At 43.0% G+C, this 27,898-nt stretch overlaps 2 protein-coding genes and 1 long non-coding RNA gene across 12 annotated transcripts in view; 2 read left to right on the top strand and 1 right to left on the bottom strand.

Moving 5' to 3' along the window:
- Nucleotides 1-9,157, top strand: part of LOC119161059 (uncharacterized) — a 32,018-nt gene extending 22,861 nt beyond the window's left edge. For both annotated transcript variants that reach the window (XM_037413389.2, XM_037413387.2), the window contains exon 3: nt 2,530-9,157. In XM_037413389.2, coding sequence (XP_037269286.1) covers nt 2,530-3,284 — 755 coding nt within the window. In that variant the 3' untranslated portion in view covers nt 3,285-9,157. The remainder of the gene's footprint in view (nt 1-2,529) is intronic.
- Nucleotides 301-13,497, bottom strand: LOC119161060 (uncharacterized). 2 transcript variants are annotated; one of them, XR_012887514.1, is made up of 3 exons: nt 13,324-13,497; nt 9,149-9,201; nt 301-3,036 (listed from the first exon to the last, which is right to left on the bottom strand). It is a non-coding gene; the product is annotated as an uncharacterized LOC119161060 (long non-coding RNA). The 2 variants fall into 2 exon arrangements; XR_005108400.2 differs by having other exon boundaries at nt 9,156-9,201.
- Nucleotides 13,498-13,713: 216 nt separating this feature from the next.
- Psi (P-element somatic inhibitor) overlaps nt 13,714-27,898 on the top strand; it is a 124,579-nt gene continuing 110,394 nt past the window's right edge. For 7 of the 8 annotated variants that reach the window (XM_037413383.2, XM_037413381.2, XM_075880009.1 and 4 more), the window contains exons 1-5: nt 13,714-13,866; nt 14,812-14,908; nt 21,262-21,303; nt 24,837-24,873; nt 24,986-25,053. In XM_037413383.2, coding sequence (XP_037269280.2) covers nt 13,768-13,866; nt 14,812-14,908; nt 21,262-21,303; nt 24,837-24,873; nt 24,986-25,053 — 343 coding nt within the window. In that variant the 5' untranslated portion in view covers nt 13,714-13,767. The remainder of the gene's footprint in view (nt 13,867-14,811; nt 14,909-21,261; nt 21,304-24,836; nt 24,874-24,985; nt 25,054-27,898) is intronic. The other variant, XM_037413385.2, reaches the window with a different exon arrangement.

The raw sequence follows: 27,898 nt of genomic DNA, 5'->3' as shown, positions 1-27,898 counted from the left end.
AAAAGTGTTGCAGAGCCCCTTTAAAGAAAAATCTTGCCATCACATTCCACTTCACCAAGGCTCCATATGCTGCCTCTCATTTGGTATATGCAACACAGAACACCTAAACATTACTGAAAGACAGCAGGGACCTCCTGTTACTTTGTGAAGCATGTATCACGGTTGTTTCAGTAGCATGTTTGGCATGAGTGGAACCACTATAGTTCGTTTCACAACGCCAGTGTACCAGTGGTGCTGGAACGGATCAGCTGTTCCATTTGATTATGGTAGTTTTTCAGGCTGACGAAACAAAGCTGGACGAACCATGGTAATAATACTTTATTTGACAATTTTCAGGCTTTAATTGACCACTGCGGTATTTTTGTTATTAAAACAAAACTTGATAAAGCCTGCAAAAACTGCACATGGTTTCAGTTTCAGGCTTTCTCCAGCACTACAGTCATCGCCTCTACCCATCAGTGTTGTCAGCATTTATCACACCAATAAAAAAAGACCAAACACAGATAGGAAAGTTATGTTTTAAAAATTTCTACCTATTTTCCAGAGAAACTGCTGCAAGGTTGGACACTTCAGATAGTACGCTTTTCATTGCGATACAAAGCAGAAAATCGTTGAAGGACGGTTTGCAGTCCCTTAAAAAAATGGGCGACTGTACAGGCTAAGTGAGGTATTATTTGGTTTGTTTAGTCTTTATTTTAGTCACCCTGCTAAACGAATACTGTTTGTGCTTCTTTTGGTGTGGCACTAATTCGTCATGGCCAATAGATAGGCTGGGTTGCTAGGGTGATAGTATTTCATTGCCTGTAGCCTTTGCAGGCAATTCTTTTTGGGTCATGGGCCTGAAACGAGAGTGCCTGAAATTTGGTAAAGTGAGCATCAGGGCAATACTGTATGATCCTTGTGGCATGCAAATAAATTTTACACCCATCGGTACATAACAAATATTATTGCCTTGTGACTAAGTTGGTTTGATTTCAATCTCTTTAAATGAAGCTCTCTGGGGCCCCTTTTGTATACCAGTGTTGAAAAATTGCTATAGCTGCCACGTTTGCAATGGATGCACAACGAAAAAAAGATAATGCACTACAATGTCTTGTGCTTTCAAACAAAAAAAGGTCATGGCACGATGGCAGTAGGCTGGCACCTATTTAGAAGGCACTTCATTTGGTGAAGCAAACTTGGCGCGGCTCAAAATCTAACATAGCATACATGATGATAACAAAACAACTCAGTATGCTACACATAACAACATTGTCCCTCACTTCTGCACCAACACAATTCTGAAAGCTCCGTGCACAGTTACTGAAAATAGGGACATAACAATGAAAGGCACGAGTGGGGATAGCATGCAGAAATAGCGTTTATCCTGAGCACCTACAGGCATTTTATGGGATATGTACATACTTCCAACCTTTAGACCCACCATGCAAGCAGGAGCTAACTTGGAATGGGACAAATTGACTAGCAAAGATGCTCTGTCACAAGTTCACAGTGACCTTGAGAGCTGTTGCCGATAATGCATGGTGCGCGACTTCAGTATTATCACAGAATGAAACTGCTTGAAACAGGTGTCCTTTCGCTGTTAGGCGATGTGAGCAATGCAAAAATATTTTGCCACACACCTTCGCAGTTATGCTCTCCTAATCTCGGTACAAATGACACATGTGCCTGCTAAGCATTAGAAAGTAGTTTTCACATTGGCAGTGCCAATAGTTGACCTAATTTATCAGGACTTGTTTGTATGGGTTTTATATGTCATGCCACCTTTATTTCCTACTGTATCTTTGTGTGTGCATGTGCTTTGCATTGACAAAAGTTTGTGTTTTGGTGGCTTCAAAGAATCACAAATCTGCAAAGCCTAGTTATTAAGAGTGAGGTAAAAAGGACACAACCCAGACTTACAGAAATGGTCTCGGGCTTTCTGCATTGTCTTTGGTAGTGTATATTACTTTCTTTCAGAGTACTTTTTTTGGGACAAATACTGACTGCAGTATAATTAATATGGTGACAAGCACGGTACATGAATTGTGAGCTCTAGTATAGTGCATGTGTCAGACAGATGGATAACATTTTTTTATTATTGATATTTCTGCCTTGTAATGTATTACTTTACCGACATTGTAAACATTCTTGCCCCACTAGGGCTGTACAGCAGTGCTAAGTTATGTTTGACATGTGTACCATGGTATCGCAGTTTATTACGTGGATGTGGTGCTCTGTGTGTATATACAGTCTGCACATAGTACAGTTGCTGTTATGTGTTCTTATATATTTTATAGTTTCCCTGTAACACTAAAATATGGAAATGCAGTCTAAGCTGTGTATAAATGAAGGAGAGATTCATTGGTGTCAACATATGCTTTGGGAAAGCCAACACAAAACTGCAATGTTCCATGTCACACTGGCCATGAGCTGTGCGCCCTGGAAGAATATAGGCATGGGGACCAGAAAACGTATCGTGGGGTTCACAGCCACCTTGTGGTCTGTCAGTGACAGGTTTGTCCTCAGCTGTTCCAATTGCCTTTTCAGGTTTGGACAATTGGGACTTGCAGTGGTGCCCATCCTTTGGTGAAATGGCGCATGTCGTGGAGAAGTTCTTGTACACACTGCAGCCGCCCATCTGCCTAGTGGCGCACAATGGTGACAAGTTTGACTTTCCACTCCTGCGAGCCGAGCTGAAGCACGCTGCTCCCGGCATTGACCTGACAGCTTTCTTCTGCTGCGACTCACTGCCAGCCTTCCGCAAGATCTTGGGTGATGCTGCTGACCCTCAGGAAGTGGCTGAAGTGTTAGAACTGGGTAAGATTGGTAATGAGTTTTGGGAGGCCTTTGAAGCTGCAGACATTACGTCTTCAAGTGACAGTGATGAGCAGCTGCTGTCTCAGCCCGTGGAAAGGCCAATGCATCAGACACCTCGGAATAAAGCTTTCGCATGTGATGGCAATCCACCTCCACCAAAAAAGAGGCGTGAAGAGAGTGGACAGCGTCCACAGCAGCGCCAATCAGTGGCGAGACGTCTTTTCCTGGACGCTGCACCTGCAAATGGCAGTAATATTTCGTCAAAATTGTCAATAAACAAGCCACTTGTGAATGGTAAGAAAGTGCAGTTCAAGCTTGACAAGGTCTACGAGCGTGTAGTGGGAATGGAGATGCCCTTGGCGCATGAAGCGGAAGCTGACTGCCGAGCACTCGCTGAAATATGTGCTCGATTGGGCAGCCGATTTCTAGAGTATGTGGATGCAGAGCACCACATGCTCCAGAATGTGACGCCCATGTGGGAGTAAAATGGGGGTTTCTATATTCTTGGCTGGGCTGTCCCACCTTTGTTTTCCTGCGAATGAGTGCTCTGTTCCATGATGTATGGTGTTGAAGCAGTCAATGTTTGGGCATTTGTTAAATGCACAAAGATGTAGGGCATACTTAGGGTTCTGTTATTTCTCAAAACTTGGAATAAGGCAATTTCGAAAATAGGATATTGAGTGAAAACTATGCTTTAGCATTTTTTCACTAAAACTTGCTGTCATATTTTTGTCACATCTGGCACACAATACCTGAAACAACTGTCACTGAAAAAGATATGCGAGCCCAATAAGCAGTTACAGCAGCCTGTAGCATTTCCATTGAGCCGTTCCTTTTGTTGTGTGTCAGTCGCACCCAACTTTTCATGGCATGGTAGGTTATCCCAAGAAAAGCGACACCTTTGCACCTCTCATTAACTAGCCCTTGTGCTTGAAGGCAGGGTTGCCACTGGTGGCTACTTTTCGTCAAATTGGCGAATTCGAGAGGCCCGTGGCGACCTGAACTTATGAATGGCGATATGGCAAATTTTAGGCAATTTTCAGCTTAGGTGTCAACTGAGTTATGCATTCGATACTCAGTGTCTTCAGACCAAATGGGCGACAAAACTGTTTCTATTTTTCATAGTCTGAGACCAACCGGTACAAGGCACACTTAACGCATAGTTTGTTTCTTGTTTCTCGAGTGTATCTCCTAATTCACCTAGGTAGGTACTGGCACACTGGTGCGTCTGCCAGCAATTTGCGAGCAAAATTTATGGCAGTGCACTGCTTCGCGTGCTGCGAGACGGTGGTGTTATACTACATTTTTAGGTGCTTTTAGAGCTTTAAGCTTCTTCAAAGTGGCTAGGGGACGGTAAGACTGCGTGGTCTGACCACAGCTTCCTCTATCGTGAATACCTTGTCGACTTCTTCTGTGCTGTAGTACCACCTAATTTCGTATATTGAGCTTAAACTTGTTTTTAAGATACTTTTTTGTTGGCAACAAGTCGGGCTTCTTTAGGCAGCCTTCAGAAATCCCAGTGAGGTGAATGTATATCGTAAGCATGACCACCCATAAAGCGTTGTGCGGGCATTGCGACAGTTACGCAATACTTCCGAATTCATTGTTTTGTAATTAGGTTTTTCGATTATTGAATACATGATTTCACGGCAATGAAATTCTCTAAATCTTCAGGAAGGCTACGCACGTCAATATCTTATTGTAGCGATTGTTTCATCTCGGATTCGCTACAATGGAAGCCATCACAAGCTTTTGTTATGAGGCGCTAGCATTCAAAGACGCTGCTAGTGCATGCATGCCCTTTTTCAGGGCTACAATAGTGAAGCAGGCGATACGACTGGCTTTGAAAAATATCAATATAATTAAGGTTTTATGGTTTGTACCGTACTCCCCGAGTATGCTATACATATTTAAGAATTCTTATTACTAGTCATGCCACACATATGATGTAGAGTGGCAACTTTTTTGGCAAAATTTGAAAAAAAAAAAAACAAGACTTTTGGCGACATTTGCTCGTCGTTTGGCGAATTTCACTCGAAAGTCAGTTGCAACCCTGCTTAAAGGGCTACAGAGAAGGTGCAAATGCATTGACACAACATGTAGAATTTTTTTTTTCATGAAGAGCAAAAAGTATGTGGGTGGCTGTTCATATTACTTCCTATGCACAGTAGGTCATACAAGGAGGCCCTGTAAAACTTGCCCTGCATACAATGAGGACAGTAAAACTTGTATACACGTTGAGAAACCTACAGCTCTTTTTTGGGTTTATTTTTCTGTGATTGTTTATGCCTGCTATTACACTTAGAGAAATGTGTATGTCATATTGAGATTCATTACACCGCTGTAAGTTCAGTAATCTAGTGTACAGAGCACGGAATAACGGGATGTCACACACGTATCTGACATCACCACAAGTGAGCATCACATTACAAGGGAAACAGTGGCGGTGAAAGTGTACACCATTATTGTGTGGCACACATTATTACAAATAAGTTTTGCAGGCCGGGTGCCTGTACACTAAAAATCTCAAAAGCTGCCTTGGGCCCCTTCAAAGCACCATAAGTGCATCAAGTTAACAGGCATTAAAATCTTTTATTGGTTGTTACTTGACGTTATTATAAAATACCTCCAATTACACAGAACCCTAGGCATCCCTCAGTCTACACAGTAATGATTCACATACAGATGAACAGATGCATTTGTTGGCCATTCAAGATTATGCGAAATGTGACTGCTTCAATGCATCGTTGCCACTGGTCTCCCTCTAGGCCCCACACACTCGGGTCATACTACTGCATACTACTTGGCACTTCTGCATATTGCAGGCAATTAGTTGCCAGTCCATTGCCCCACCACGGTGGTCTAGTGGCTAAGGTACTCGGCTGCTGACACGCAGGTCGTGGGATCGAATCCCGGCTGTATTCCGATGGAGGCGGAACTGCTGTAGGCCAGTGTATTCAGATTTGGGTGCACGTTAAAGAACCCCAGGAGGTAGAAATTTCCAGACTCCTTCACTACTGCGTCTCTCATAATCATATGGTGGTTTTGGGACGTTAAACCCCACATATCAATCATTCTATCAGTTGTCAGTCCATATGTTGATCTAATCAGCACAATGACCATGCCTATAGGTTGGGGCATAGTTTTTGATGCCTGCCCTCTGCTGGTATGCTTTTTCTCAGCTTCTACTGATGTCAATCATATCTGAAAGCTTGCACAACAAAAAAATTTTGTCTTTTGTAGCTGGCAGTGTCTGATCATGCATTTCAGGTAATAAATTAAGCAACAAGTGTTTTGCATGTTGACAATTTTACTTCCCATTCTCATTACATTTACCATTAGCTGAAATAACATCTTTAGACTTTTTCTTTTACTAACTTCTTATTGCTGTGGCGTTAAGTTGTGGAAGGATGCTAGATCTAGGAAGAATAGCAGCAAGCATGAGAGCATTTTGAGTAATTTACTATAATGCTATTCCTGCAAGTGACTGTTGCGGCTAAACTTCAGTACAACTGGGAATGATAAAAACAGCACTCTTAATTTTTTTTTTTTACGATCATTATCATCATGCTTATAGTTCATAACATCACAACGTTGTCAATCAAATGGAGCATGGCATTTTGAAACTTAACAGGCCCATGGAATGTTTGGCTATAGTACTCTGAACAAAGCTGCAAGGTGTCGTGCAAAGGGGGTGTTTCACTGCAAATTTTTTCACAATTGTTTTCGTGACTAGAGAAAAAAAAGCAAAACCTAATAGTAGTTACCATGCTTGACAAGATGGGAGCTTCACTGAAAGCATTCTTTTCGACCTGGGCGCAGCATTCCTCCAGTAGAGGCACTGCATGTCTTGCATTTGGACGGTTCAGCGAATTGAGAGAGCATGGTCAGTTACGTTACAGGCAGTGCACTACGTACAGGAGCATTTGTGCCAGTGACCTCGACTACAGTTGGCAAGTGCGGCAGTTTGGGTTAGTTGATCATTCTTGATCTTGCACACCAGCAAATCTTACCGGCACTTACCAGCGGAGCAAAAACCTGGGGGCTTACGAAGAGTGCTCAATCAAATTGAGGATTACGCAGTGAACAATGGGAAGGAAAATGATAGGTGTAACCTTGAGAGATGAGAAGAGTGGGTCAGGGAACAGACGGGGTTTAGGATATTACAGTTGAAATCAAGAAGCAGAAATATGGATGTAGCACGTAGGCAGGATAGCTGTGGATCATAAAGGGTAAGAAAAGGCAAATGTGAGAGGGAGACAGAAAATTAGGTGGGTGTATGAGAATAAGAAAGGCACAGACATAACGTGGTAGCAGGAAGCACAGGACTGGGTTTATTGGCAGAATCTGTGCCTTTGCCCTGCAGTGGGTGCAGTCAGGCTGATGATGATGATAAACGAGGAAAGAAAAAAAAAGGGAAGTACCATGTACGTGGTCCTTTTTTTTGTGCCTTTGTTATTTCATGTACTACGTAATATACAAAGCCTGGATAGTAAGCAGGGGGTCTTTGAGAGAAAGTGCTGGACAGCTTTTAAAAATTACAAGCTGTTTTTGTGCCGTGCATTGTTTACATAGCTTTGCAGGCAGGATCGTGAATGCTTGATCTAGAAGTCTAAATTTTGCAATGCTTAAATCTCGTGAGGGACCCTTTAGCTAGCACATTGTTGGACAAGTGTTGTTTCACGTGCGAGATGCACGAGGAAAAGTTTCTATAGGTCAAGAAGTATGTATAGAAACTTTTCAACAGTGTACACTGTGTTGCGGACGGGTCAAGTGTGCAGAGTGCAGAAAATCGCTACTGTGCACACTGCACTTCAAATCACAATTCTTGATTATTACTATGCTCAGATGACTAAGGTGCTTTTTTTCCCCCCTGTTGATCTTTGGGCAGCAACAGAGGCAAGCGCATAAAGCCTTAGCAAATATACATATAGAATATTTTTTTGTTGTTGCATGGTTATTTAAACTATATATATATATATATGTATACAAATATGGTATAAACAGCAACATGATTTTGAGCTTGAAGGGGTACTGACACCATTTTTACAATGCTAGTTTACTCTTCCATATTATTTCCTGTATACATAGGCGGCTCTGAGAAAGTGCATAGCTCAACAAATGCTAATAAAGCACATTATCTTCACATTAAGGTCGATTCTCCCATGGTGCACCTTCCGACATTGACACTAGCTTGACGTCAAGCTACTGTACTAATTCTGATGACTTTATGCGGCAGTATGACTAGTTGTGATGGTGTCAGGTACCATAACTTTCGAAATGGCCTCTTGTGAATGACCAAAGGAGCCGTGGTGCGGCAAGGAAACCGCGAGCGCCTGATGAGAAGCTCATAATGTGTAGCGCCATCAGGGCACATTATGAACCGAAACTAGCTTTCAAAAACATACTGAAATTACTTTCTCAGGGTGCAGACACGCTTAGCAGTGCATTCCCTAGTCACTTAGGGGCCTGGCCTTACTTGATGTAAGAAAACAACAAGTAAAAGTTTTTGTGTCAGTACCCCTTTAAATAAATTTTGAATGACTTTTACAGGCTTTCTTGCCCGTTTTTTTTGTGTATGCTTTTTGCTTGCACTTTTGATTCATGCTCACTCAAGTGCTGTAAATGCTGTTGTGCATGTTTTTCTGGTTCATTTTTCATGGTCTTACTGTTTTATCCTATGTTTTACCTATAGACTGTATATGCTTTTGTTAGTTTTTTTTAATGTCAGTGCTCTTTATCCAGCTTTTCAAGTTATATTTATGACTCTTTGGGTCATGGATTCATTATGTACTATAGTGGGGCACAAACTTATAGAGAGCAGGGACACTTTCACCTCAGTGGCGGATCAATATGAGCCTGCACCTCTTGGTGCACATTTACACTGATGCCAGGAGTGGCACTATTTTTTTTTCTTAGTTGCAGAGGTAACTGGTAGTCGTGCTGTGGTCGTTGGGGCGGGGCCTTTTCCTCCTTCTCAAATTGCGCCTGACTATAGTTGTCAAATCTATTTATGAATTTTCACATATAGCACACAATTTGTTGCCACTGCAGAAGGTGTTTGGGACTGTACCATTCCTTTTTTTTTTGGCAGATGTACAGTTGCAGCAACATTTATTAAAGATGAAAATAGGCAAATTTATTTTTTTACAGTTTTTGTGGAATGGGGACAAGCGTTAAACAGACTAAATGTATTGCTGATCACATACCGGTGGAGATTGAGTGAACAAATTTAGTCCCATTAGATTGTGCTTTTTATAAAATGTAATCGGGGGTTGGAAACTTCCCACCATTGTGCATTATTGTTTTAGAGACTTGATGTGAGTGTTTATGTTATTAAAAAAATCACCTCTTACAACGTTGTGTTTGATGACTTGACAGTTTCTCCTTGCACCATTGACTCTGAAAAAAAAAAAAAAAAAAGAGAAGGTAGGACATATTGAAATGCAGTATGCTGCCACCTTGTTTGTTGTACCCACTGCCATCGAAAGTGGGTGAATGGCAATGAACCAGGGAGCTGCCTCAGACTGCAATGGGAGAGCCACCGTGATGAACAATTTCACAGGCTTGATGTCCCAAAGCAATATTGTAGTCATGAGGATTGCCGTATGTAGAGTCTGAAGTAATTTGGATTGAGGCAGTTTTTTCTCCGTCTTTTCTGTCATGCATAACTGGCCAAATACATGGCACTGCTTGTGCAATACAAAAAAATGCTCTAGGCTGCACAAAACTGCCATCATAATGCTCACATATAAATGTCTGGATGAGGAAATATTTGACGCTCTGAAAAAACTAAGCTCCATTGTTCTACACTGTGAATTTTCATGAAAGGGGACAAGTGAGCGCATGGCCTGCACTCTGTCTACAGCACCATTAACTGACAGATAAAGAAAGAACATTCACATTTCGTGTCATCTCTTGGCGAACAAAACGAGTCGTGGCCGTTTGAAAAGCGCTGCTATATTGCGCTACTGCTCCAGTCTAGTAGTGGGCGATGCCGGCAAAAGTGGGCACGCATTCTTTATCTGTCAGCTGATGGTGCTGCAAGCGGCTGCACCAGAGTGTAAGCCATGCGATCGAGTGTTCCCTTTCAGAAAAATGGACATCGTACCACGTGCTGTCTTTAGCACGAGGACAGCAATCATACAAAATACATGCCAATGCATCTTTTGCAGTTTAAAAAAAATGCATCGATGCAAACTAAAAAGGCAGCGCCTTTGGAAATTCAACCCAATATAACCTGCACAAAACGTGTCTCCTCACTTGTTTGAATTGAATTTAAAATCACTGCCTAGGGTAAATAACATAATTCTGCAAAATGCAAGTTGTTTTCTCATTTAAATTGAAAGGCCCTAAAAGAGCATGTCCTCTTCATTGTATTCCAGGCATATAAAAAATGCCAACCGATAATGCTGATAGCACTAAAGCAGACCTCTTGGTTCAATGGTTCATACACATAGCAGGAAAAAGGAAAAAAAAAAAAGTGAAGAGGGACACCCAACCATGTGAAGAGCAACTGCTACTGAACTTGTAACAGTGCTTACAACAGCAGAACTTAAAGATAAATCTTCACCTGCACTATCCTTAATCTCTATGCTCGTGACAAACAATATCAAGTAAACTCATTTTAAGCCGCATTATGCCTCGGTGATTGATTTACAAACTGAGGACGTATGCCGTAGAGCAGAGGTCCTCAGTCATGGATGTGTCCGGGACTCCTTGTGGACTGATGGGGGACCCCTTGCAGCGAAGGGGAGAGGGGGTAAGTAGGTAAATTAACACAATTGGAGCATGAAACAGGTGCCTTTTATTGCTACCAAAAACACAAAATGTGCCACATCACTTGATTTAGACAGTTCATCAAGACGTGGCATAGTCACGCCTAAATAAAAATGCGGGTGAAGGTTTCATGGATCACAGAAATGGTTTCGCAGACCCCCATTTGAGAACCACTGCCATAGAGAGCTGTGCGTATGGGTTGGGTACAAAAGTAGTGTGCTTCTGCATTGACAAAGAGATGGGCTAGGTAGTACTTGTATGGGTAAATCGGCAATTTGACTCCTGCGTACTGTTCCACAAAAGAGGGTGCCCCCTTCACTGCCACTGAATTGTGCGTGTGGTGCATACTCAAGAGCTGTGAATGTGGCTGGCCAGAAGAAATTCCCCTTGGAATAAACGTGCGGGGAAATGAAAGGGCAGGGCCAGGACAAAGTGTCGTGCAGCTTGGGGACACTTCAGACTGGGTGGCCAGTTTTGTACAGTGATTGCAGGTGAAGCGACAGCAGAAAGCACGTTTTCTGATTGATTCAACAAGTAATTAATTTGGGCGAGTTGGTTCATTGTGGTTTTGTGGCTATGGTTGTACACTGCACAGGGTGTACACTACAATGAATGTAAGTTCAGTCCTGTGTTTCAAAAACACGGCTTTTGAAAAAAGCAAGAACGAAGAATGAAAAGAGATTACAGAAGCATTTTTGATCAGGAAGGCCAAGGATCAATGCATCAGTACACCATCACTTCTCCTTTCCGAGAGAGAATACTCTTTTCTCAGTCAAGATTATTTTGTCATGGTCACACATGTGTCGTCGCACATGAGCACTGTTCTTGCTTTCTGTATAAAAGCGGTCTTAGCACCTTCAATAAAATTTAGTTGACAGTCGGTACTCTTTCCTATCCTTTTTGTCTTTTCCTACAGTTGTCACACTGTTACTAGAACACAACTCCTATTGTGTAGCACAAGTGTCAACTGTTGTGACAACCTATCTTGAAGTTGCTAGCTTTGTAACGAACATTTTCAGACATAAGATTCTTTTACCTCTCCAGGCAAAACATTGTACTATGGTCTCAGATTGTAAAGTGAGGCCATAGTAGCTCTTTTGTAGCTGTGGGAATGAATATCGAGACAATTTTTCTTTTCATACATTAGTATATGCTACAACACTTATGTCCATTGAAAGCATGCATTGTATCAGGGGTCATTTTGAGTGGGAGATGTCATTATGATGCTTTTAGGGCTGGCTGACTGAAGCAAAGCAGGCAACGAATCTATTCAGTCATTGCACATTCAAAGTTCTACTGTATGCATAGCGACACTGTCACTGAAAGTGATCACCTCAGAGCAAGGCCCCAGATGGAAGCTACATTTTTTGGCACGAACGACACGAAACTTCACACCTGTCACAGGGGCAGAAGCGATGCATGGCACCAAAGTACCCCAGTGTTCTGTACTGCCTCTTTTTTCGAATTCGCTGAGCTGTTTACACTGCACACTGTCAATAAAACTATAGCAGGTCTGCAAAAGCCTTTTTGACACTATGCGCGACTCTACATCATTATTAAGGAAAAAGGTAATGAAGTTGTTACTCCACAGTTAGCTGACCCAAACGCACCTAGAAAGGAGGAAATAGTGATTACAAGGGTGCATTGCAGAGTCCCTTCATTGAACTTTTACCTTCACAGGTCAGGTTTGGCACAGTCACCTTTATGCCTTAACTGTAATGTGAGTGAATCTCTGGAGCCATTCTTTTTGACGTGCTGAAGACTTAAATGTCAAAGTAAAATACTACTAGAAGAACCCCTACGAAAGTTGGACTTAAACTTGTCACTTCGGTGATTCTTTCATTTGGCGCAATGAAATTTGGTTTTAGCCACAATAGCGTTTACAACCCTGTTACAAATTTTTTATGAGATGCTGAAAGAATGGAATGCTAAATTTAGCTAAATGCAGTTGTCATAGGCACATATCTTTTTTTTTGCATGTTTATTATGTCATTCTTTTCAAAGGTCTTAAATAATTAGCTGTAATACCTAAGTAATTGAACTCTTCCCTCCAAGAAGTGAATTAGTTTAATAAACAAGGCACTGTCCGATTCATGGCCTATCCCTCTGAGTGGGTTTCGCCAAGCTGTTGAGGAACAAACCAACCAAACACACTAACATGGCAGCTCTTCTAGCACAAAAAACAAAAAAACAAAAAAAAACGTCAGAATATGTGAATGAAAGAGACATCCATAACATTGTCGTGATGACATCGGCACTGCATCATGTTTAATATGCATGAAAGGTATGTTTTTCTATTTTCTCAGCCAATTTTTGACCCTTTTTGCTCCAGGTAGCATACTTTTGCAAGGTTTTCTTTCTGCAAGGTAGCAATGTAGTACATAAAACATCTCAGCAATGACAGCTGTATGTACAGCCACATGGACAAATTGGCTATTTAAAATGTTGATAAAAGGGGCACGGACTCGCTTTAGTTCATTTTAAATTACGCAAGCGAATAAGATCGCCCAAGGCGCACCGCGAAGCGGCAATGTATTTTGCAGGCCTTACGGGGGCTAATCACTGGCACTGACAAAATGACGAGCGTAAAATGCGCTCCGCCAACATGCTGGACGCCACTTTGGCAAATTTTAATTATTGCGGGTTGTCGAAACACTAGACACAGACTTGTGACAACTCTGGGACCGTACTGTGAACTACAGACCCCTGCAGAAAACTGAATACACACATGAACTCGGCACTTACTTGGTCTGGTACTATATATAAAAAAAACAGGATTCTATAAATGCGCAGAGCTAACCGGAAACACACACGAATTAATATACCCATAGAGTTTCCTAAATTAGATTACAGTGTAGTAGAACACTGTAATAAGATCATACCAAACGAAACAAACCACGCACGCCAGCACAGGATGAAATAAAACACGCTGCGGTGCAATTCTCAGTCGTTGCAAAAAGTTTTGCAAAACCAAATAAAAGTGCAATTATCATATAAATTTTATGTTAAAAAATGGTACAGTATGTAAATATTTGAGTAAAATTTAGAAATATGTTTTTGCTTTGTTTTTGCGAGTTGACCAATCAGCGTTATGATCGTTTTCCGCCTTTTTTTCTCTCGGGTTTTCCTGCGACGTGGTATAGCAGATCACGTGACAAATGCACTACCGCCTTATTGAGGTCTTGCAGCATGTCGGATTTCACCGCGGTTGCGCCGCCACAATCTAATATTTCTAGTGGGTACGATCCTAGTGCAGCGTTCGCGGATGCTGTGCAAAGAGCGCGACAGGTAAGTCTCAACAACATTTTCGCTAATTTTGAGCGATTCCGCGTGAAACACTTGAGGTACTGATCGCGTTGCAGTTAGGGGGGGGGGGGGTATGGGCTCATTGTCTCCGTGCTGTAGGCGGCATCGTGAAGTGCCGGGCGCTTAGCGGCAAGATGTAGCTGCAAAAAGTACCGTCATGCCTGCGTTTTTGCGCTGCCGCCGTTTTTGAAGCAGTTCGCATTTGTGGAATGGTTCGAGTGTTATTTCCTGTACCGCAGCAGCAAGTTTACTTGTGCGGCACCGTAAGCCTAACGGCGTGGTCGGTCATTGTGCGGCGTCCCGAACCGGGCAAAGTTGGTTCATGCCCCTCTCAGGCTGGGTATTAAAACATTGGCTGATGAGTGCGCATTAAATGAGACTTGGTCTGCACGAGCGCTGTTTTGTAGTAATTTTCAGTGACTGCCGGCATTATCTGATGGAGCATGCCGTGGGTGTTAAGCCGAACGCGTATCTGATATTGGATTTTCTACGCGTAGGCTCTTTTGCTGAGTTAGAAAAGAATAAGGGAAGTGATAAAGTGACCGAGTTGCTGTAAATTACTGGGCTTTCTCAACTGTTTTCTTGCAATCTTCGTACTCTGCTCGTAGCATTTTTAGATTTTTAGGCCTGTGTTATCGGCGACATTGGATAACTGAAATGTTGGATTTATTTGGATAAATGAAATGTTGAGATTTATTAAATGTTGGATTTATTTAATGATAAACAAGTTTTGCGTGTCGGAAAAGCGTTACGAGTGCAGTGCCACGTTGGTGGATGACTGAACCTATGGAACAATAGTCGCCAATCTCCGAATGCGATATTCTTTTTGCGAAATCAAGCGGTGCTTCAAGTGCGCTCCTTAATCGCCATCGACCCGCTGGCGATTCTTGGTCATTTTCTGATGACCGGCGATGCCTTGCTATGCAGATCGCTGCAAAGATTAACCCCCCATCAAATTCCGAAGTGGGCGCTATACCTGGCGGTGGAATCAAGCGGCCTCTAGAGGATAGCATGGACAGGAATGGTAAGCGTTTTTTTTTTCTTTGACTGCGCCTTGTGCAAGTGGTGCGCATTGTGTTCAACATGGATGCCGGTGCCGGCTCGTGCCACGTGGCAGCCTTTGTGTTACCGGTGGCGCTGCGCGCCGTCTAAGCATTCGTGTTTTTACTCGCCTATAAAGCGATTAGAGCCGAATATTGAAACTTTCAGATGCACGTGATCTTGCTTGTATGTAAGGTGTAAAAAATGAGGGGGGAAATTATACGTAACCGTCAGTCGGTTACCTATAATTTGGTGGCTTGAGCAGATGACCCGATCAAATTGGCCCCGTGCTTGTTTGATCCACTGTGATTTTTCTCTGGACACCCTGTTTGTTGGCCCCCACTGTCACTTAAGCCCTTAACTGCTCATTTTTTTTTCGAAAATTTTTGGTCAACAAGTGCTTACTTTTTATTGCGGATTTTGATTGTGGTTGTACTAAAGAGTAGCTTGTCGATGCTGAAAAATATCTTCACCACATACTTAGTCAAATCAACGGAATAGTTTGTTTCTTGTTAATACTTCGGAAATGAGCTACCTGCTGCTAATTGATGTAAAGCCTTATAAGTTGCACAGTTACAGACGCCACATCTTCACTTGTATAAGCTAAGCACCCTTGTGGGTATTTCACTCTGGAAGCTTCGGGGCTGTGCTGAAAATTTCAAAAACGCAGAATAACGCAAGGTGGCTTCACTGGTAGGCACTTGCAATGTTCGCGTGCGAGCAGTCATCACTGAAAGAGCTACTCATTCACTGTCATCGCTATCTTCACTTCCGGACACACGATAAATATCTGTACTCGAATCATCATCACTCAAACAAGATGATGAAAACTAATAGCTTCTTTTTAGTGTTCACGGGTCAGTTATGTGTGGATCGCTACCACCGCACGCCGTCTTTTTACCAAAACTGCGCTCCTACCGCAGGAACAACCTAAATCCCCGAGAAAGTGCTGCCATTTAGTGGATGAGACTTGATGTAACCTGTAAATGTGCACTTCTCTGCCTGAATGTTACAGAAGAGTACCTATTCTACTAGTTTAAGTTTTACTCGTCAAAAGCAGTTTAGGCAGGACGAGCTCTACTTGCCCAAAGCAGTTAAGGGGTTAAGGTTGCGCATTAAAGCTCTTATTGCTAAAGTTCCATAGGTAGTGCAACTGTACAGCTGAAAAGCACTTTATTCAGTTCTTGTTTGAAGTGGCCGTCCTTGTATGCACATCACAGCAGCGATTTTGGGGGGTTTTGAACTTCATTTGCTGTTTTTGCCTGGATTGTTGCAGCTGTGATAGTGTGTGCCTGGAATGCGTGGCAGTGCTTTGTAGTGGGATTATCAGCAAAATAGTGCCAATTGCAGTTGTAAAGGCTGATGCTCACTGGCAACTAGCAGCGGTCGTGCGATCATTTGCAACTGGTCGCGAACGGTCGCAAAGCGACTGCTTTGGCTAGTTGCTTTCTGATTGATGTTGCAGTCTCAAAGCTGCTGGAACCAATCAGCAATGCTCAATTTTTGTTTTTTTTATTGCGCTGGTCTCCTGCCGCCAGATGCACATGAGTGCGTTCCTCTGGGTCTGTGGTACCATGGCCACCACAGAATACTTGGCTTGGAGGTGGCGGGGCGCAGCAGCTCAAGCAAAGTTTTGAATTTACGTGGCGGCATTCACAAGAAGCTAACAACCGTCAAGGAGGCAAAAAAATTGTGCACCATCTTTCCCCTGTATTCATAATTGTTTTTTGTCTTTAACTTGTCACCGCCTTCAACGCAGCTCGTTTGGAACGCGCTTGTGCTTCATGTCATCGCAACGACTTGAGACACCGCGTTCGAGACGCGCTTGTGCTGCATTGGAGGCTGTGGGCAGTCAAAATAACTTCAAGAGCTATTATAGTTTTTAAATTCAAGGCACGGTCACACCGACCACAGGCTTTTTTTTTATTGGAGGCATCTGTGCTGCCAGCGCTGACACCATGGCACACCCCACCAGCACCATGACCATCTCTTGATCTTTGCTTGAACCGAACTCCTTGACGCTGCTGGGAACGCTGTGTGAGAACGAATGTAATCAAAAATAAATGCAGCGCGCTCGGCTTGCTTTGCTCACTCAGCTGATCGGCGCCGGTCTCCAGAGTTCTCGCTGATAACGAGATCCGGATGCGACTCTCATGTTTTGCGCCTTCCGGTCGCTCGTATGCAGCCTCTGCCGGTGTGAACTTCAGTCGCTTTTTGGTCGCCAGTCTCGAATAGTCGCGCGACCGCTGCTGGTTGCCGGTGTACACCAGTCTTAAAAATTCTGTTCGAAAAGAGACTTTGCTTCTGCGTGCGGCACAGCTGTAGTGACAACGAAGTGTTGCCTAGCATGCACATGTGCACCAAAAATACTTTGACTGTGCCATCAGTGCTGAGTGTTCCAAAATATTTTAACTAATGCATGGCCTCTGAAAGCTGCTGCTGCACATTCTCTCGGGCCACAGGTGCGGAGATGCTCTTGTGTTGATCGGAGAGCCACAATGTTTGCATTTTGCTGTTGCTGCTGGGTTGCTCTGTAGTACTAGTGTGAAAAAGGTGCACATTTCGTCACTACAGGATGTATAGTGTGTTTACCGTAGTGCAGTATCATTGTACAGGGAATTTTAAAAAAAATTAGTTACCCTTCATTAGTGATATATTTGCAAGTGTATCATACAGAATAACAAGGCACAAATAAAAACAGCTAATTTGGATTGCTCATCCCAGAGCTCTCATTTCTGCAAGGCAACTTCTCTTGGTCAGGGCCTGAATAAGGTAGCTTTCCTTGTGGAAACAGGTTTGGGCTTCCCATTAGATCTTGACAAAACTTTTTACCTCATAATCCTTTGAACTTCCTCCTTTTATTGAAGTAAACTGAGCTTTGTGTACTGATTCCAAATGTGTAGTGGGTTTTTGGTTGGAATTGTCTCCCTTAGGTTGCAGTGTACTGTGGAAAGAATGTTGGTTTCGGTGCTCCAAATAAGAAATTTGTGCACAATGGTTCGTTGTGACATGAGTAAGCTTGTGGATGTAGCAGGTTTGACATGTTCGAGGATGCAAGACTAGTCCATCTTGTAGCCACAGCTAAATTTACTTAACCCCTGAGGGTGGAAGGCTCGTCTGTCGAGCTGCTTGTCTCACGTGACTTTTTACTTGCTGTTGTTGATAACCATAAACTAAAACCTGTTCAAGAACTCTTACTTCCCTGACTCGTGAGCAGTTTCTTGATCTTGGTGCATGTGTCAAGGCACATAAATGTAGTCATGGTAGTGATGTGCACTCGTGGGCAAAAGTATATGGACCAATGCCATCCGTAAACTTCTGTTTGGGCCATCTAGTGGCAATTCATCTGCTATCGAGAGAATTTTTGACGAATATGCCACGGCTCCGATGTCGGACAGGCAGTCATGCAGCTCGCCATCCTTAAAACCGTCGAGTGCGTTGGCAATTACGCACCTCTTGAAAGAGCGCACGACTTTCTCTACAGTCGCAACGGCCCAAGCCTCAGACACAAAGCTTAGGGCATCCTGCTGTGATGGCTTTCGCAGATTGCTTTTCGGTGTTTCTTCTTTCCTCGTGAACGGCCTGTTCCAAAAGACATCGGCTGGCTGCAGTAGGCTTGTGCAGCCTGCAGGCCCATATGTCTGTCACGTTCCGCTATTGCATCTTGTGCTGCCAGTCTTGTGGATAGGTGCCTGATCCAGCTCAAGTAGCTGCCGCACGTCGTCATTGTTTGGCCCCACACCCTTGCCAGCCACTCCTGCAGTTTATCCGACGTCATCCAACCATTTTCTGATGCCATGACTGAACATTGGCTATAAGAAAAAGTCACGTCAACTGCGGTCACTGTAATCGAGCACATTTTCCTAATTATTTTCTTCCATGAAAACAAAAAGAAAAAAATTACAATGCAGAAACTTAGTCACTCGCCTGGTATACAAAGGCTCATGAACGCTTTGGTTAGTATCTTCCCACTTTGTTCCTACAGAATGATAAAACCTGGTAGTTTGTGGCCGCTTTCGCATGCTGCCAATGCAGCTGTGAAGCCCCTGCGGGCGCAGCCAGTATTGGCAATGTGCACGGAGCTCGCTCCAACCACGTTGTTCGTCCTGCTCGCCGGGGAGTTGATTCGGACCATCGTCTGGTCCATATTACAAATGTTGTATGGTGTGTAGTCGTGGCATGCTCGCAGGCTATTCACAGCAGTGAAATGCCTTTGAGAAATTGTCAGGTGTCTTTTGGTTCTCGTTTGTGGATTGGCTCATTGTCACGCCAAACTGCTGCTTCCACCTCTTGATATATTGGCTTGACGCAGCAAAATTTTCTAGCTGCAAGCTGTGGCTTATTTTGAGTTTCTTCTAAGAGAAGTCTGTTACTAACAGCATGTCCAGCGCTTCTTTCCCGCTCAAACTCAAAAAGAGCATCGTCTACTTCCTCACTGAACACTGGTGCTTCGTTGCTCAACTTAAGCTGATGCCTGGTCGTACCAAAGTTTTGTTGCAGTAAGCTCTCGAACTTGTCCCACTCGCGGACCCTCTTTTTGTCAATACTGAAGTGGCGAGCTGTCGCGTGCACATTCCTTCTGGCCTGGCGATGCAATTGTAGGACTTCAAATTTTTTTTTAAATTGTATAGAAATGCATGTTCGATGTCGCCGCTCTCACGTTCGGAACCTACAAACTACAATAACAAAACCGGCGTCTGGCCAATGCCAGTGCATGTGGTCACATGACCAATTTTTGGATTGGATTTTGGATCAGGCAAAAGCTATGCTCTTGCTAACTGTGCACATTTAGTGCGCAGTTAGCTGCGTTCTCGTCATGCATGTACGTATTGAGGTTTTACTGTAAAAGCTTTGAACGTGTGTGGAGGAGGGTGCATAGGCATGCGCAAGGTACCTCTTCAGGGGGGGGAACAAAGGTTCATGTCTATGGGGCTGCCTTTGCACCCCCCTTGTGCCTTCCATGCGCATGCCCATGTGAGTGTGCATGTGTCCTGCTGGAACTTCATGTTGCAGCCAGCTAGTTTGTGCAATAACCTTCTCTTTATGTCCCACATTTGATCCTGCTTTTATTTTTTCTGTTTATTTTATGGGCTTGCTGTTTCTGTAAAAATTATGTAATCTGAGAGATCATTAAACTAAATTAAAGCTAAGTTTTCTTCCTCTGTGTGTATCATGAAAAAGACTGTCTGCTCCAAATACAGAGGTTGCTGCTTCATAAGCAGATGTTGCCTGCTCTAATGGCTACTCCACAAATAAATGCTGGAACGCATTCCCACCACTGCACGCACTTCTATATTTACATATTTTCAGTCTAAATACAGGGGTGCTTACTGCATGTCCTGTGGCACTGTTTCGTACCTGTGTTTCTTGAAGGGGCCCTGAAACACTTTAAATTTCAAGTAACTATTGAATCCTTGGAGTCTGTCAAGACTTGGCAAGCATGGCAAACGCTAATGTGGACTTCATCATTGTTTGCTGACTGGGGTGGTTCAAAATGCTATTTTTGTTGAAATAGCAGTGCACATGTTCACTCTGAACAATTTAGGCAATTTTGAATGGTTTGTGCATATATTTTTCTGAATGTCATCCCTTTTTTTTCATACTGCTCTAAATTTAGTTTTTCATGATAAAAAAATGAAGGTTGTTTCCCCGTACTCTGCTCCAAATTTGGACACCTCATTGACAGGTGCAGATTTGAACTTTTGATTTAGTTTTCTGGCTCACTGTACTATGGTGCTAAGCTGAGGTTTCTATGTAGCCAACATACACAATTGATTATGCGAAGATTATGATGCCAAATCCATCTAAGGTAGCAGTCTTGTTGTATGCATTCTATAATACAAAAGTTCATCCTTGCCGCAGGCAATTGGACAACGTCTAGTAAGTGCCTGGAATGCGGAAGGAGCAGTGAAGACATTTTAAAATTTCATAGAGTATGCAGGATCGGGCCTTGTGCTTCTGAGGCGCGAGCTGTGTTGACTTGGAGTGTTGAATCCCCAAATTTTGTTTGCTATTTCTATTGTAATGTGTGCAGAGTGCCATTGGACTGACTGGAGCAGGAAATTGGATAAAATACTGTGTTATCACGGTTCAGGAGCACTGGCTAGAGCCCTCCAGCTGTTCTTTCTAAACTGGAGGGTGTAAAAACGGTGCTAAAGCAATGCTTGCGCATCGTTACATAAGACCCTGAAGACTTTTGGCTTGTTGAAGGGTTTAAAATGGATGCTCCAACAAAGCAAGGCGTTTCATTTTGTAGGGTGGAGTTATTCCGTGCTGCACCTGGTCTTCAGACATCATGTGTGCACCTTTGTGAATAAATTTCTCTTTTCTTTCAAGATGGCTCACCAGACGCCAAGAAACTGGCCGCCGTGAATGACCGTAAGTTTTTTTGTGATCATTCTCAAATTTAATGCTACGAATATGTATCTAGTCGCACCAATTTATAACCAACTCAAGAGTTAAAAGAAGTGGTTTGTTGTTTATGGACTCTGCCCTGAAAACTTGCACTTAGCAATCTAGCAGTTTTTTTTTCTGCGCATGTTTGTCGAACAGGGCTAACAACCCTTCAGTGTCAGGTTGGGCCATTTTGTGTGTGAAGCAACGCCCGCTGCATGCTCATGAGTGGGTTAAACCACCAGTGCAATCAACGGATGCCATTGTGTGCACGTCACCTATTCAGCTCACGCCATTATTGCCGTGAGGTTAGCTATCTTCTGTATGCCTGCGCTTGTATTAGCACAGAACTTGTAAAAGGCAGCGTGGTGCGCTTGTACTGTAGTCACTTCCCATGCAGTTTGTGCCACACGCCCAGTGGAGCAAATAGCAGCAGATAACTGTAATATAGTTACAGTGGCACATTCAGCACCAGCAGGAACCCGCCTTGCTTTTTTTATGCTTATCCATGAAGGCATTGTCAATCTTGTGAAAGTTGTCATTCATTGATCGATCTCTGCCTTTACTAAAAATACTGAAGACCTTTTAAGGCACATTGTCGTGTCGGCAAGTTGGCGGTCGCAGGAAAATTTTATGCGAGGCAAAGATATTGCATGTTGCATTTGTGCTTTCTAAGGCATTGTTTATTACGTTCTAGGCAGTTTGTTGATGCTGAGAATGGTGTTGGTGAAGATGCTTAGTGAAAAACTAACTGCAGGGCTTCATCCTGCCTCAGTTTTTTTTTTCCTTACTGCTGACCTGCGACCGAACAAACTACTGTAAAGTGAAAGGCGTCGCTCACAGCGTCCAAAATTTGCACGAGGTGCTTGCCACGGTCCATGAGGTCATTGTCGCCAGTAATTTAGCCGGGCACGTGCGAGCACGCACCTATTTTGGCCCCGCCGCGGTGGTCTAGTGGCTAAGGTACTCGGCTGCTGACCCGCAGGTCGCGGGGTCAAATCCCGGCTGCGGCGGCTGCATTTCCGATGGAGGCGGAAATTTTGTAGGCCTGTGTGCTCAGATTTGGGTGCTCAGATTCAGGTGGTCGAAATGGCCGGAGCCCTCCACTACGGCGTCTCTCATAATCATATCATGGTTTTGGGACGTTAAACCCCACATATCAATCAACACCCATCTTGTGCTTGAGAAAGCCTGTTTTAACTTTTTTTCTTTTCACATCGTATGCGCCATATTTTTGCCTCAAAATGGTCGGGAATGTCTTGTAAAAGAAAGAGGCTTTGAAAGATGTTTGCCTTGGATGCAGTTTTAATAGGTAGCATAGTTAAATAGCAAGTGCATCAAAATATAGCTTTAACCGATAGTTATATCTGGGATTGTGGGTTCTACTGTATATGTCAAAGAGGTCAGGTTTAAGAAAGGCATTTTTGTGTCATGAAATAAGACTATAGAAATTTCACCAACCCTTGCGGATCCGGATGCGTAAAACTAAAAACCAATGAATTATGGCTTGCTTCACTCTTAAGGTATGTTTTTATGAAGTATCTGATCCTCCTATACATGTTTTGCCTTCGAAAGCTGGAGTGCTTGTCAAACGGTATTTGTAAAAATGCTCATCTTGTCAATGTTGAAGACTTCTTGCAGCTGCCTTTGTCTGTGGACGGTCAAGGTCTATTGACTGCAATGTTTTCATTGAAATTGCAGACACTGCTATCTATCGTTTAAGCCTAAATGATCAGTTGCTATTTGCAGAGCTTCTGCTGTTGAAAATTCGCGTACATGCACACAACCTTTTACAGTTCATTTGGTGTTGTGCATATTTGCTTTGATAGGGTTGTGCGCATTTGGAGAATGATTTACTGTGTCTATCGTCTTTGTCCCCTTTATTGGACAGGACTTGCATGCAATGTTAAGTTAGGGCCTCCGAGGTGGTGCTTTTTTGTAATTTTGATTTCATCTGCCTGGGTGATTTGCATCACAATCATTTTGGTTCTAGTATTGCCATTTATTGTAACTTCTGCATACTGCAGTGTTATACGATGCGTCTGCTTCAATTTTTTGTCATCGAGTGTCAATGAACTTTTGAGCCAGAAATTGTTAGTGCACTTTAATGGTGTGTTGATACACTTTTTGCAATCTACAATAAACTAAGCATGGTGTCAACTTTTGTCGTTACAGCTCGTGCCATTGATTAAGGGCTGTAAGTACAAGGGAGTTACAGTGACACAGGAGGCTGTTGAATGACAGTCAGTGCTTGAAGTAGCCAGGCAATTTGACGTGGTGAAACACTATCTTAGACTACGTCAAGACAGCCAAGATTCTCCGTGAGGTCAAATATGCTGTGGCTCTGAAAAGTTCATCTAAGCTTATATCTTGAATAAAGATAAGCATTGAATATCAGGCGAGGCATTATGGTTGCAAAGTTCATTCCCATTAGTGGCAAGTTTCTGAAGCAAAAGATACTCATCTGTTGCAAATGGGAATTTAAGGTTTTAAGGGAAGTGCAGGGTGGCTTTGCAAGTTGGAGGTGTAATATGCATTCTTAGATGTGTTGCTGTGTACGAAGGGTTCATTTTCTTCTACCGCTCCGAAACGTTGCGAACTCAGCCATAGCCATTACTAGGCAAACATTTTCAAGTTTCACGAGACTGAGTTATTCTACAACCCTCTGCCGGAGAAGACAACTAATATATCTGGATGTTGCCACAATGGGAAATACAGTGAGGTAAGCATGATGTCGTTGCACACGTGAATGTGTGCAGATTGGAAGATCTCATTTTGGTTGTTAGAGAGTGGAGAAAAAGCCCAAGATGCATTAAAGGCAATAGAAGTTTAGCCATCTGGCATGAAGCCAGTCTGGGTTACACAACAGATGTTTGAAGGGTGACTATGGTGCCCATGGTTTCATCCATGCTTTAGAGGCATTTGGGAGTTACTCCCGGAACCCCCTAGCACCTTGAGTGTTCTCCAGCCTATGGAAACCCTAAATGTGTGTTGCTTGTATGGTTCAGTGGCACCAAAAGGCGCTGCATTTATTTGCCCGCAGCAATGAAAGTCTTTGATGATGTGTGAAAGTAAACGGAAACACATTCCATTGCCGTTTGTCTAAACTCCCACACTGTGTATGACTAAATAATGATGACGCATCTGAGGAATGAGTGCAGCGAGGCCATCAAATTGAGACCTTGAGCAAATGCTCGCAGTGAATTTCTTGTGCTGCATTTGAAGGGATGCCACATGTGAGAATACCAGCTGGTTTGGTTTTTCATTGTCGGAATGCCATGCAGCTGCATGTTGATACCTCGCCCCTTTTTTTCTTTACTGCAAGTAGATAGACTGAAGATCTCTGAGCATTATGGAATGCACTCCTACTTAGTCCTAAGGTTGCACACACATCCTTAGAATAGTGCAGTTGCATACTTTGCTTGTTTGCCATATAGGGGTTTGCTTTGCCTAGTTGTGCAAGTCGGTGAGAATGTTGCTACTGTGGGAGGGCTCATCATTTTGTTGTGTTCTTGCAGCGTTTGGAGCACAGCTGGCGGCATTGGCTCAGCAGAGGTAAGCAGCTGCCCCTTTTTGTTTTTTCGATGGAATTTTTATACACCCTTTTTGCAATTTCACTGTATAGGATATGTGTTATGCACTGTTGCTTCAACATTTTTTTTTTCAGGGGTTCCCTAGCAAATGCTGCACCGGCTGTTGAAGAGTGGAGTGTACCTGACAAAATGGTTGGACTAAGTGAGTGACACTTGTGTTGCATTGTGCACCATTATTGTTGATGCTTGCTTTATGAAAGCAGCTTCATGGTTGCTTCAGATTATAGGGTTGTGATTGTTGCATAATGAAGAGTGGAGTCAGCAACATACATGCGAAAATTGCATTTGTTTTGAGCTTTTGTCTTCCACCGAGAGTCCTCAGATTGTCACTGCAAAATCTCAGATTGTCATCTCCCGCAAGGGCTGTGCATTGAAAAAATAAAAATAAATTGGCTGCACTGCCTTAGCTAGGCATATGTGTGTGAAAACAGGCTAGGTAACTGCACCAGAATTATTGTGCTGCTTTAGTGTGGCTTGTACCAATCACATGGTGGAAGGCTTGTGGTGACAGCAGCTCTTAAGCATTTCAGTGCATGTAGAATGTGCATTTTGATGTTTTTCTCATTTGATAAGCAAGCTCAGTAATGTTTGTTGAATTCCTTGAAAGCTCAAAAGTTCGTAGGTTCACTTCAACAGAACTAGTCAACCTGATCGGTCATGTCTAAAGTAAAATTTTTGCCATAATGGGATCATTGCTTAAAAAAGCCAAATGTTGCTCTTTGTCAGATTGTGTCTGCATAATCGGGGGCAGTGGTTGCATTGGGTTATCAAAAAAAAAAATATTTCAGCAAAAGGCAAAAGTATTTCATGTTGCTTGAGTTTTGGAAAACAGTGAAGCTAGCCTACAAGGTACAGCTTGATTGCTTATTTAGCCACTGTGAGGAATAGTAGATACCTGCAATAAATGCTTACACTATACCCTCTGTTTGTGTCATTTTCTATATTTAGTGTTGTATCTCGAGCAGGGTGTCCGAATGACATTTTTTCGTTTCAGTTTTAGTTTTGTTCTGCCACAAAAAGTTCAGTTTCTGTTCCAAATAAAAAAAAATGTTCCCTAAGGGTTTGTAAAATTACTTGTATGCATAAATTCCAAGTTACAATAACAATAAAAATGATGGATTTCTTGTGTAGGTACTCACGCTCTTGAAAGTGGGTCAAGGGTACATCATGATTTCTCCTCTACTTGTACCAAGAATTTCTTCAAATAAGTGCTATTCTAAGTTATACTAGACTTTCTCAGAAGGGAATTGAGAATTTTTTTTGCATCGTAGGGAGTGAACTTGAACTCGGAAGCAGCCATCGAGTGTAGTACCACTCATATGTGAGACTGCTGTCTATAGAAAACAAACTTCCACGCTGAGAAAGGCCTTTCCATCTTGCATGTGTCACCAGCACATGAAATTCAACTTAATTTAATACTAAGATTTCTGGTTGTACCCAATTTAATACTAAGATTTCTGGTTGTGACCCTTGTTGCTTTTCGAAAAATTTCAACACAACTGTACCTAAAAATTCCCACCTGAGATACGTGCTATTATGCTCCGCAATTTGCATTATTGCACACATAGCATCATGTTCTTTGTTACAGTTTGCCCGGTTTCTGCATGAAATGAAAAACTATTCAAAAAAATTTCGGTTTCCGTCCGGAACAACATAGTAGGTAACGTTCCCCTAAGGTTTTGTTCCGACCAAAATTGCTTTGGAGGGGGGGGGGGGGCTCTAGTGACATCAAAAATTAGAAATTAGGCTCGTTATTGAAGGCTGTACTGAGTGCTTTATGGTTCCTTATGTCGTTAACAAAGTGCTTGATTGGGCTGCCTGGTGCTGCATGATAAACGAAGAAAGGGCCTAAGAGCACAAACTGACAGGAGGGGATAGAACTTGTCGTTTGCGCTGTTAAGCACTTTCTTTGTCTGCCTTATGTCGTGTTTACATTGTAGAATGTCAAATGTTATGTGATGTTGCCTACGATAAATGAAATGCTGGCAGGCAGCCAGTTCTCAATGCTCCTGTCCTCTCTGCCGGCTCTCAGTCGATTAATTTGCTGGTAATTCTGCTCAAAGTGAAAATTTAAAAATGGCTACAGTTTCTTGCAAAATTGATGCCTCTGCTAATTTAGTCCAGTTACGTCTAAAGAGTGCTGGCTCTTGAAATTGGTGTACAATACCAGAGCACTTTGTTGTTTTGCCATAATCTTTCATTGTTTATGCCATTTTTTACCTGCTTTTAAACTTTTCACTTGGTATTGAGAATTTCCGCATAATTTTCATTTTTATGGTGTGTCTGAATCACTTCGGCTGGGTCATCGTATGGTTGTTGGTTAGTTTAATTAGTGGCACATTCACTTTTTGTCCATGTTAGCAGTCTGCCTAAGTTTGCATAGTAGCAGACACAGGAAGCAAGAGGTCATTAAGTGAACTGCAGGTATTGTGATGGGTGTAATGAGCATCAGTGTGTAAGCTTGATAGTACCGTAAAAACCCGCGTATAGCCCGGGGTTTTTTTCTAGATTTTAGGGTGCGAAATTTCGGCCCCGTACTATATGCGGGTCCCAAGAATTTTCGGCCCAAATTCAGTTTCGGTTTCGGCATAGCGCGGTGCTATCATCATCATCAGCTGTCTGCGCGCTTCTGCGCTAGGTAGTGTTAGCGGCGTTAGTCTTAACTGGTCAGTTGGTCAGTGGCCTTTGCTTCAACTTGGTGCCCATAATGACGGCCTCGATTTTGCTCCTGTGATTTTACGCCATGTCAGGACCGCGCAGGCAGTACTCTGCTGCTTTTAAAAGAAAAGTTATCGCTGCTGCCGAAACCATCGGCAACTGTGCCGCGGAGCGGCAGTTCGGAGTCAACGAGCGGAGCATTCGCGGTTGGCGGAAGCAGAAGGAAGCCCTCTTTGCATGCAGCGGCCAGCGAAAAAGTTTCCGCGGACCAAAAAATGGAGCATTTCCTGACGTGGAACGAGAACTCACAGACTTTGTGCGGGAGCAGC

The sequence above is a fragment of the Rhipicephalus microplus genome, chromosome X (assembly GCF_043290135.1).
Source record: "Rhipicephalus microplus isolate Deutch F79 chromosome X, USDA_Rmic, whole genome shotgun sequence".
NCBI lineage: Eukaryota > Metazoa > Arthropoda > Arachnida > Ixodida > Ixodidae > Rhipicephalus > Rhipicephalus microplus.
Note: the sequence above shows the minus strand (reverse complement) of the source record. Positions and strands in the feature narration are given on the sequence as shown.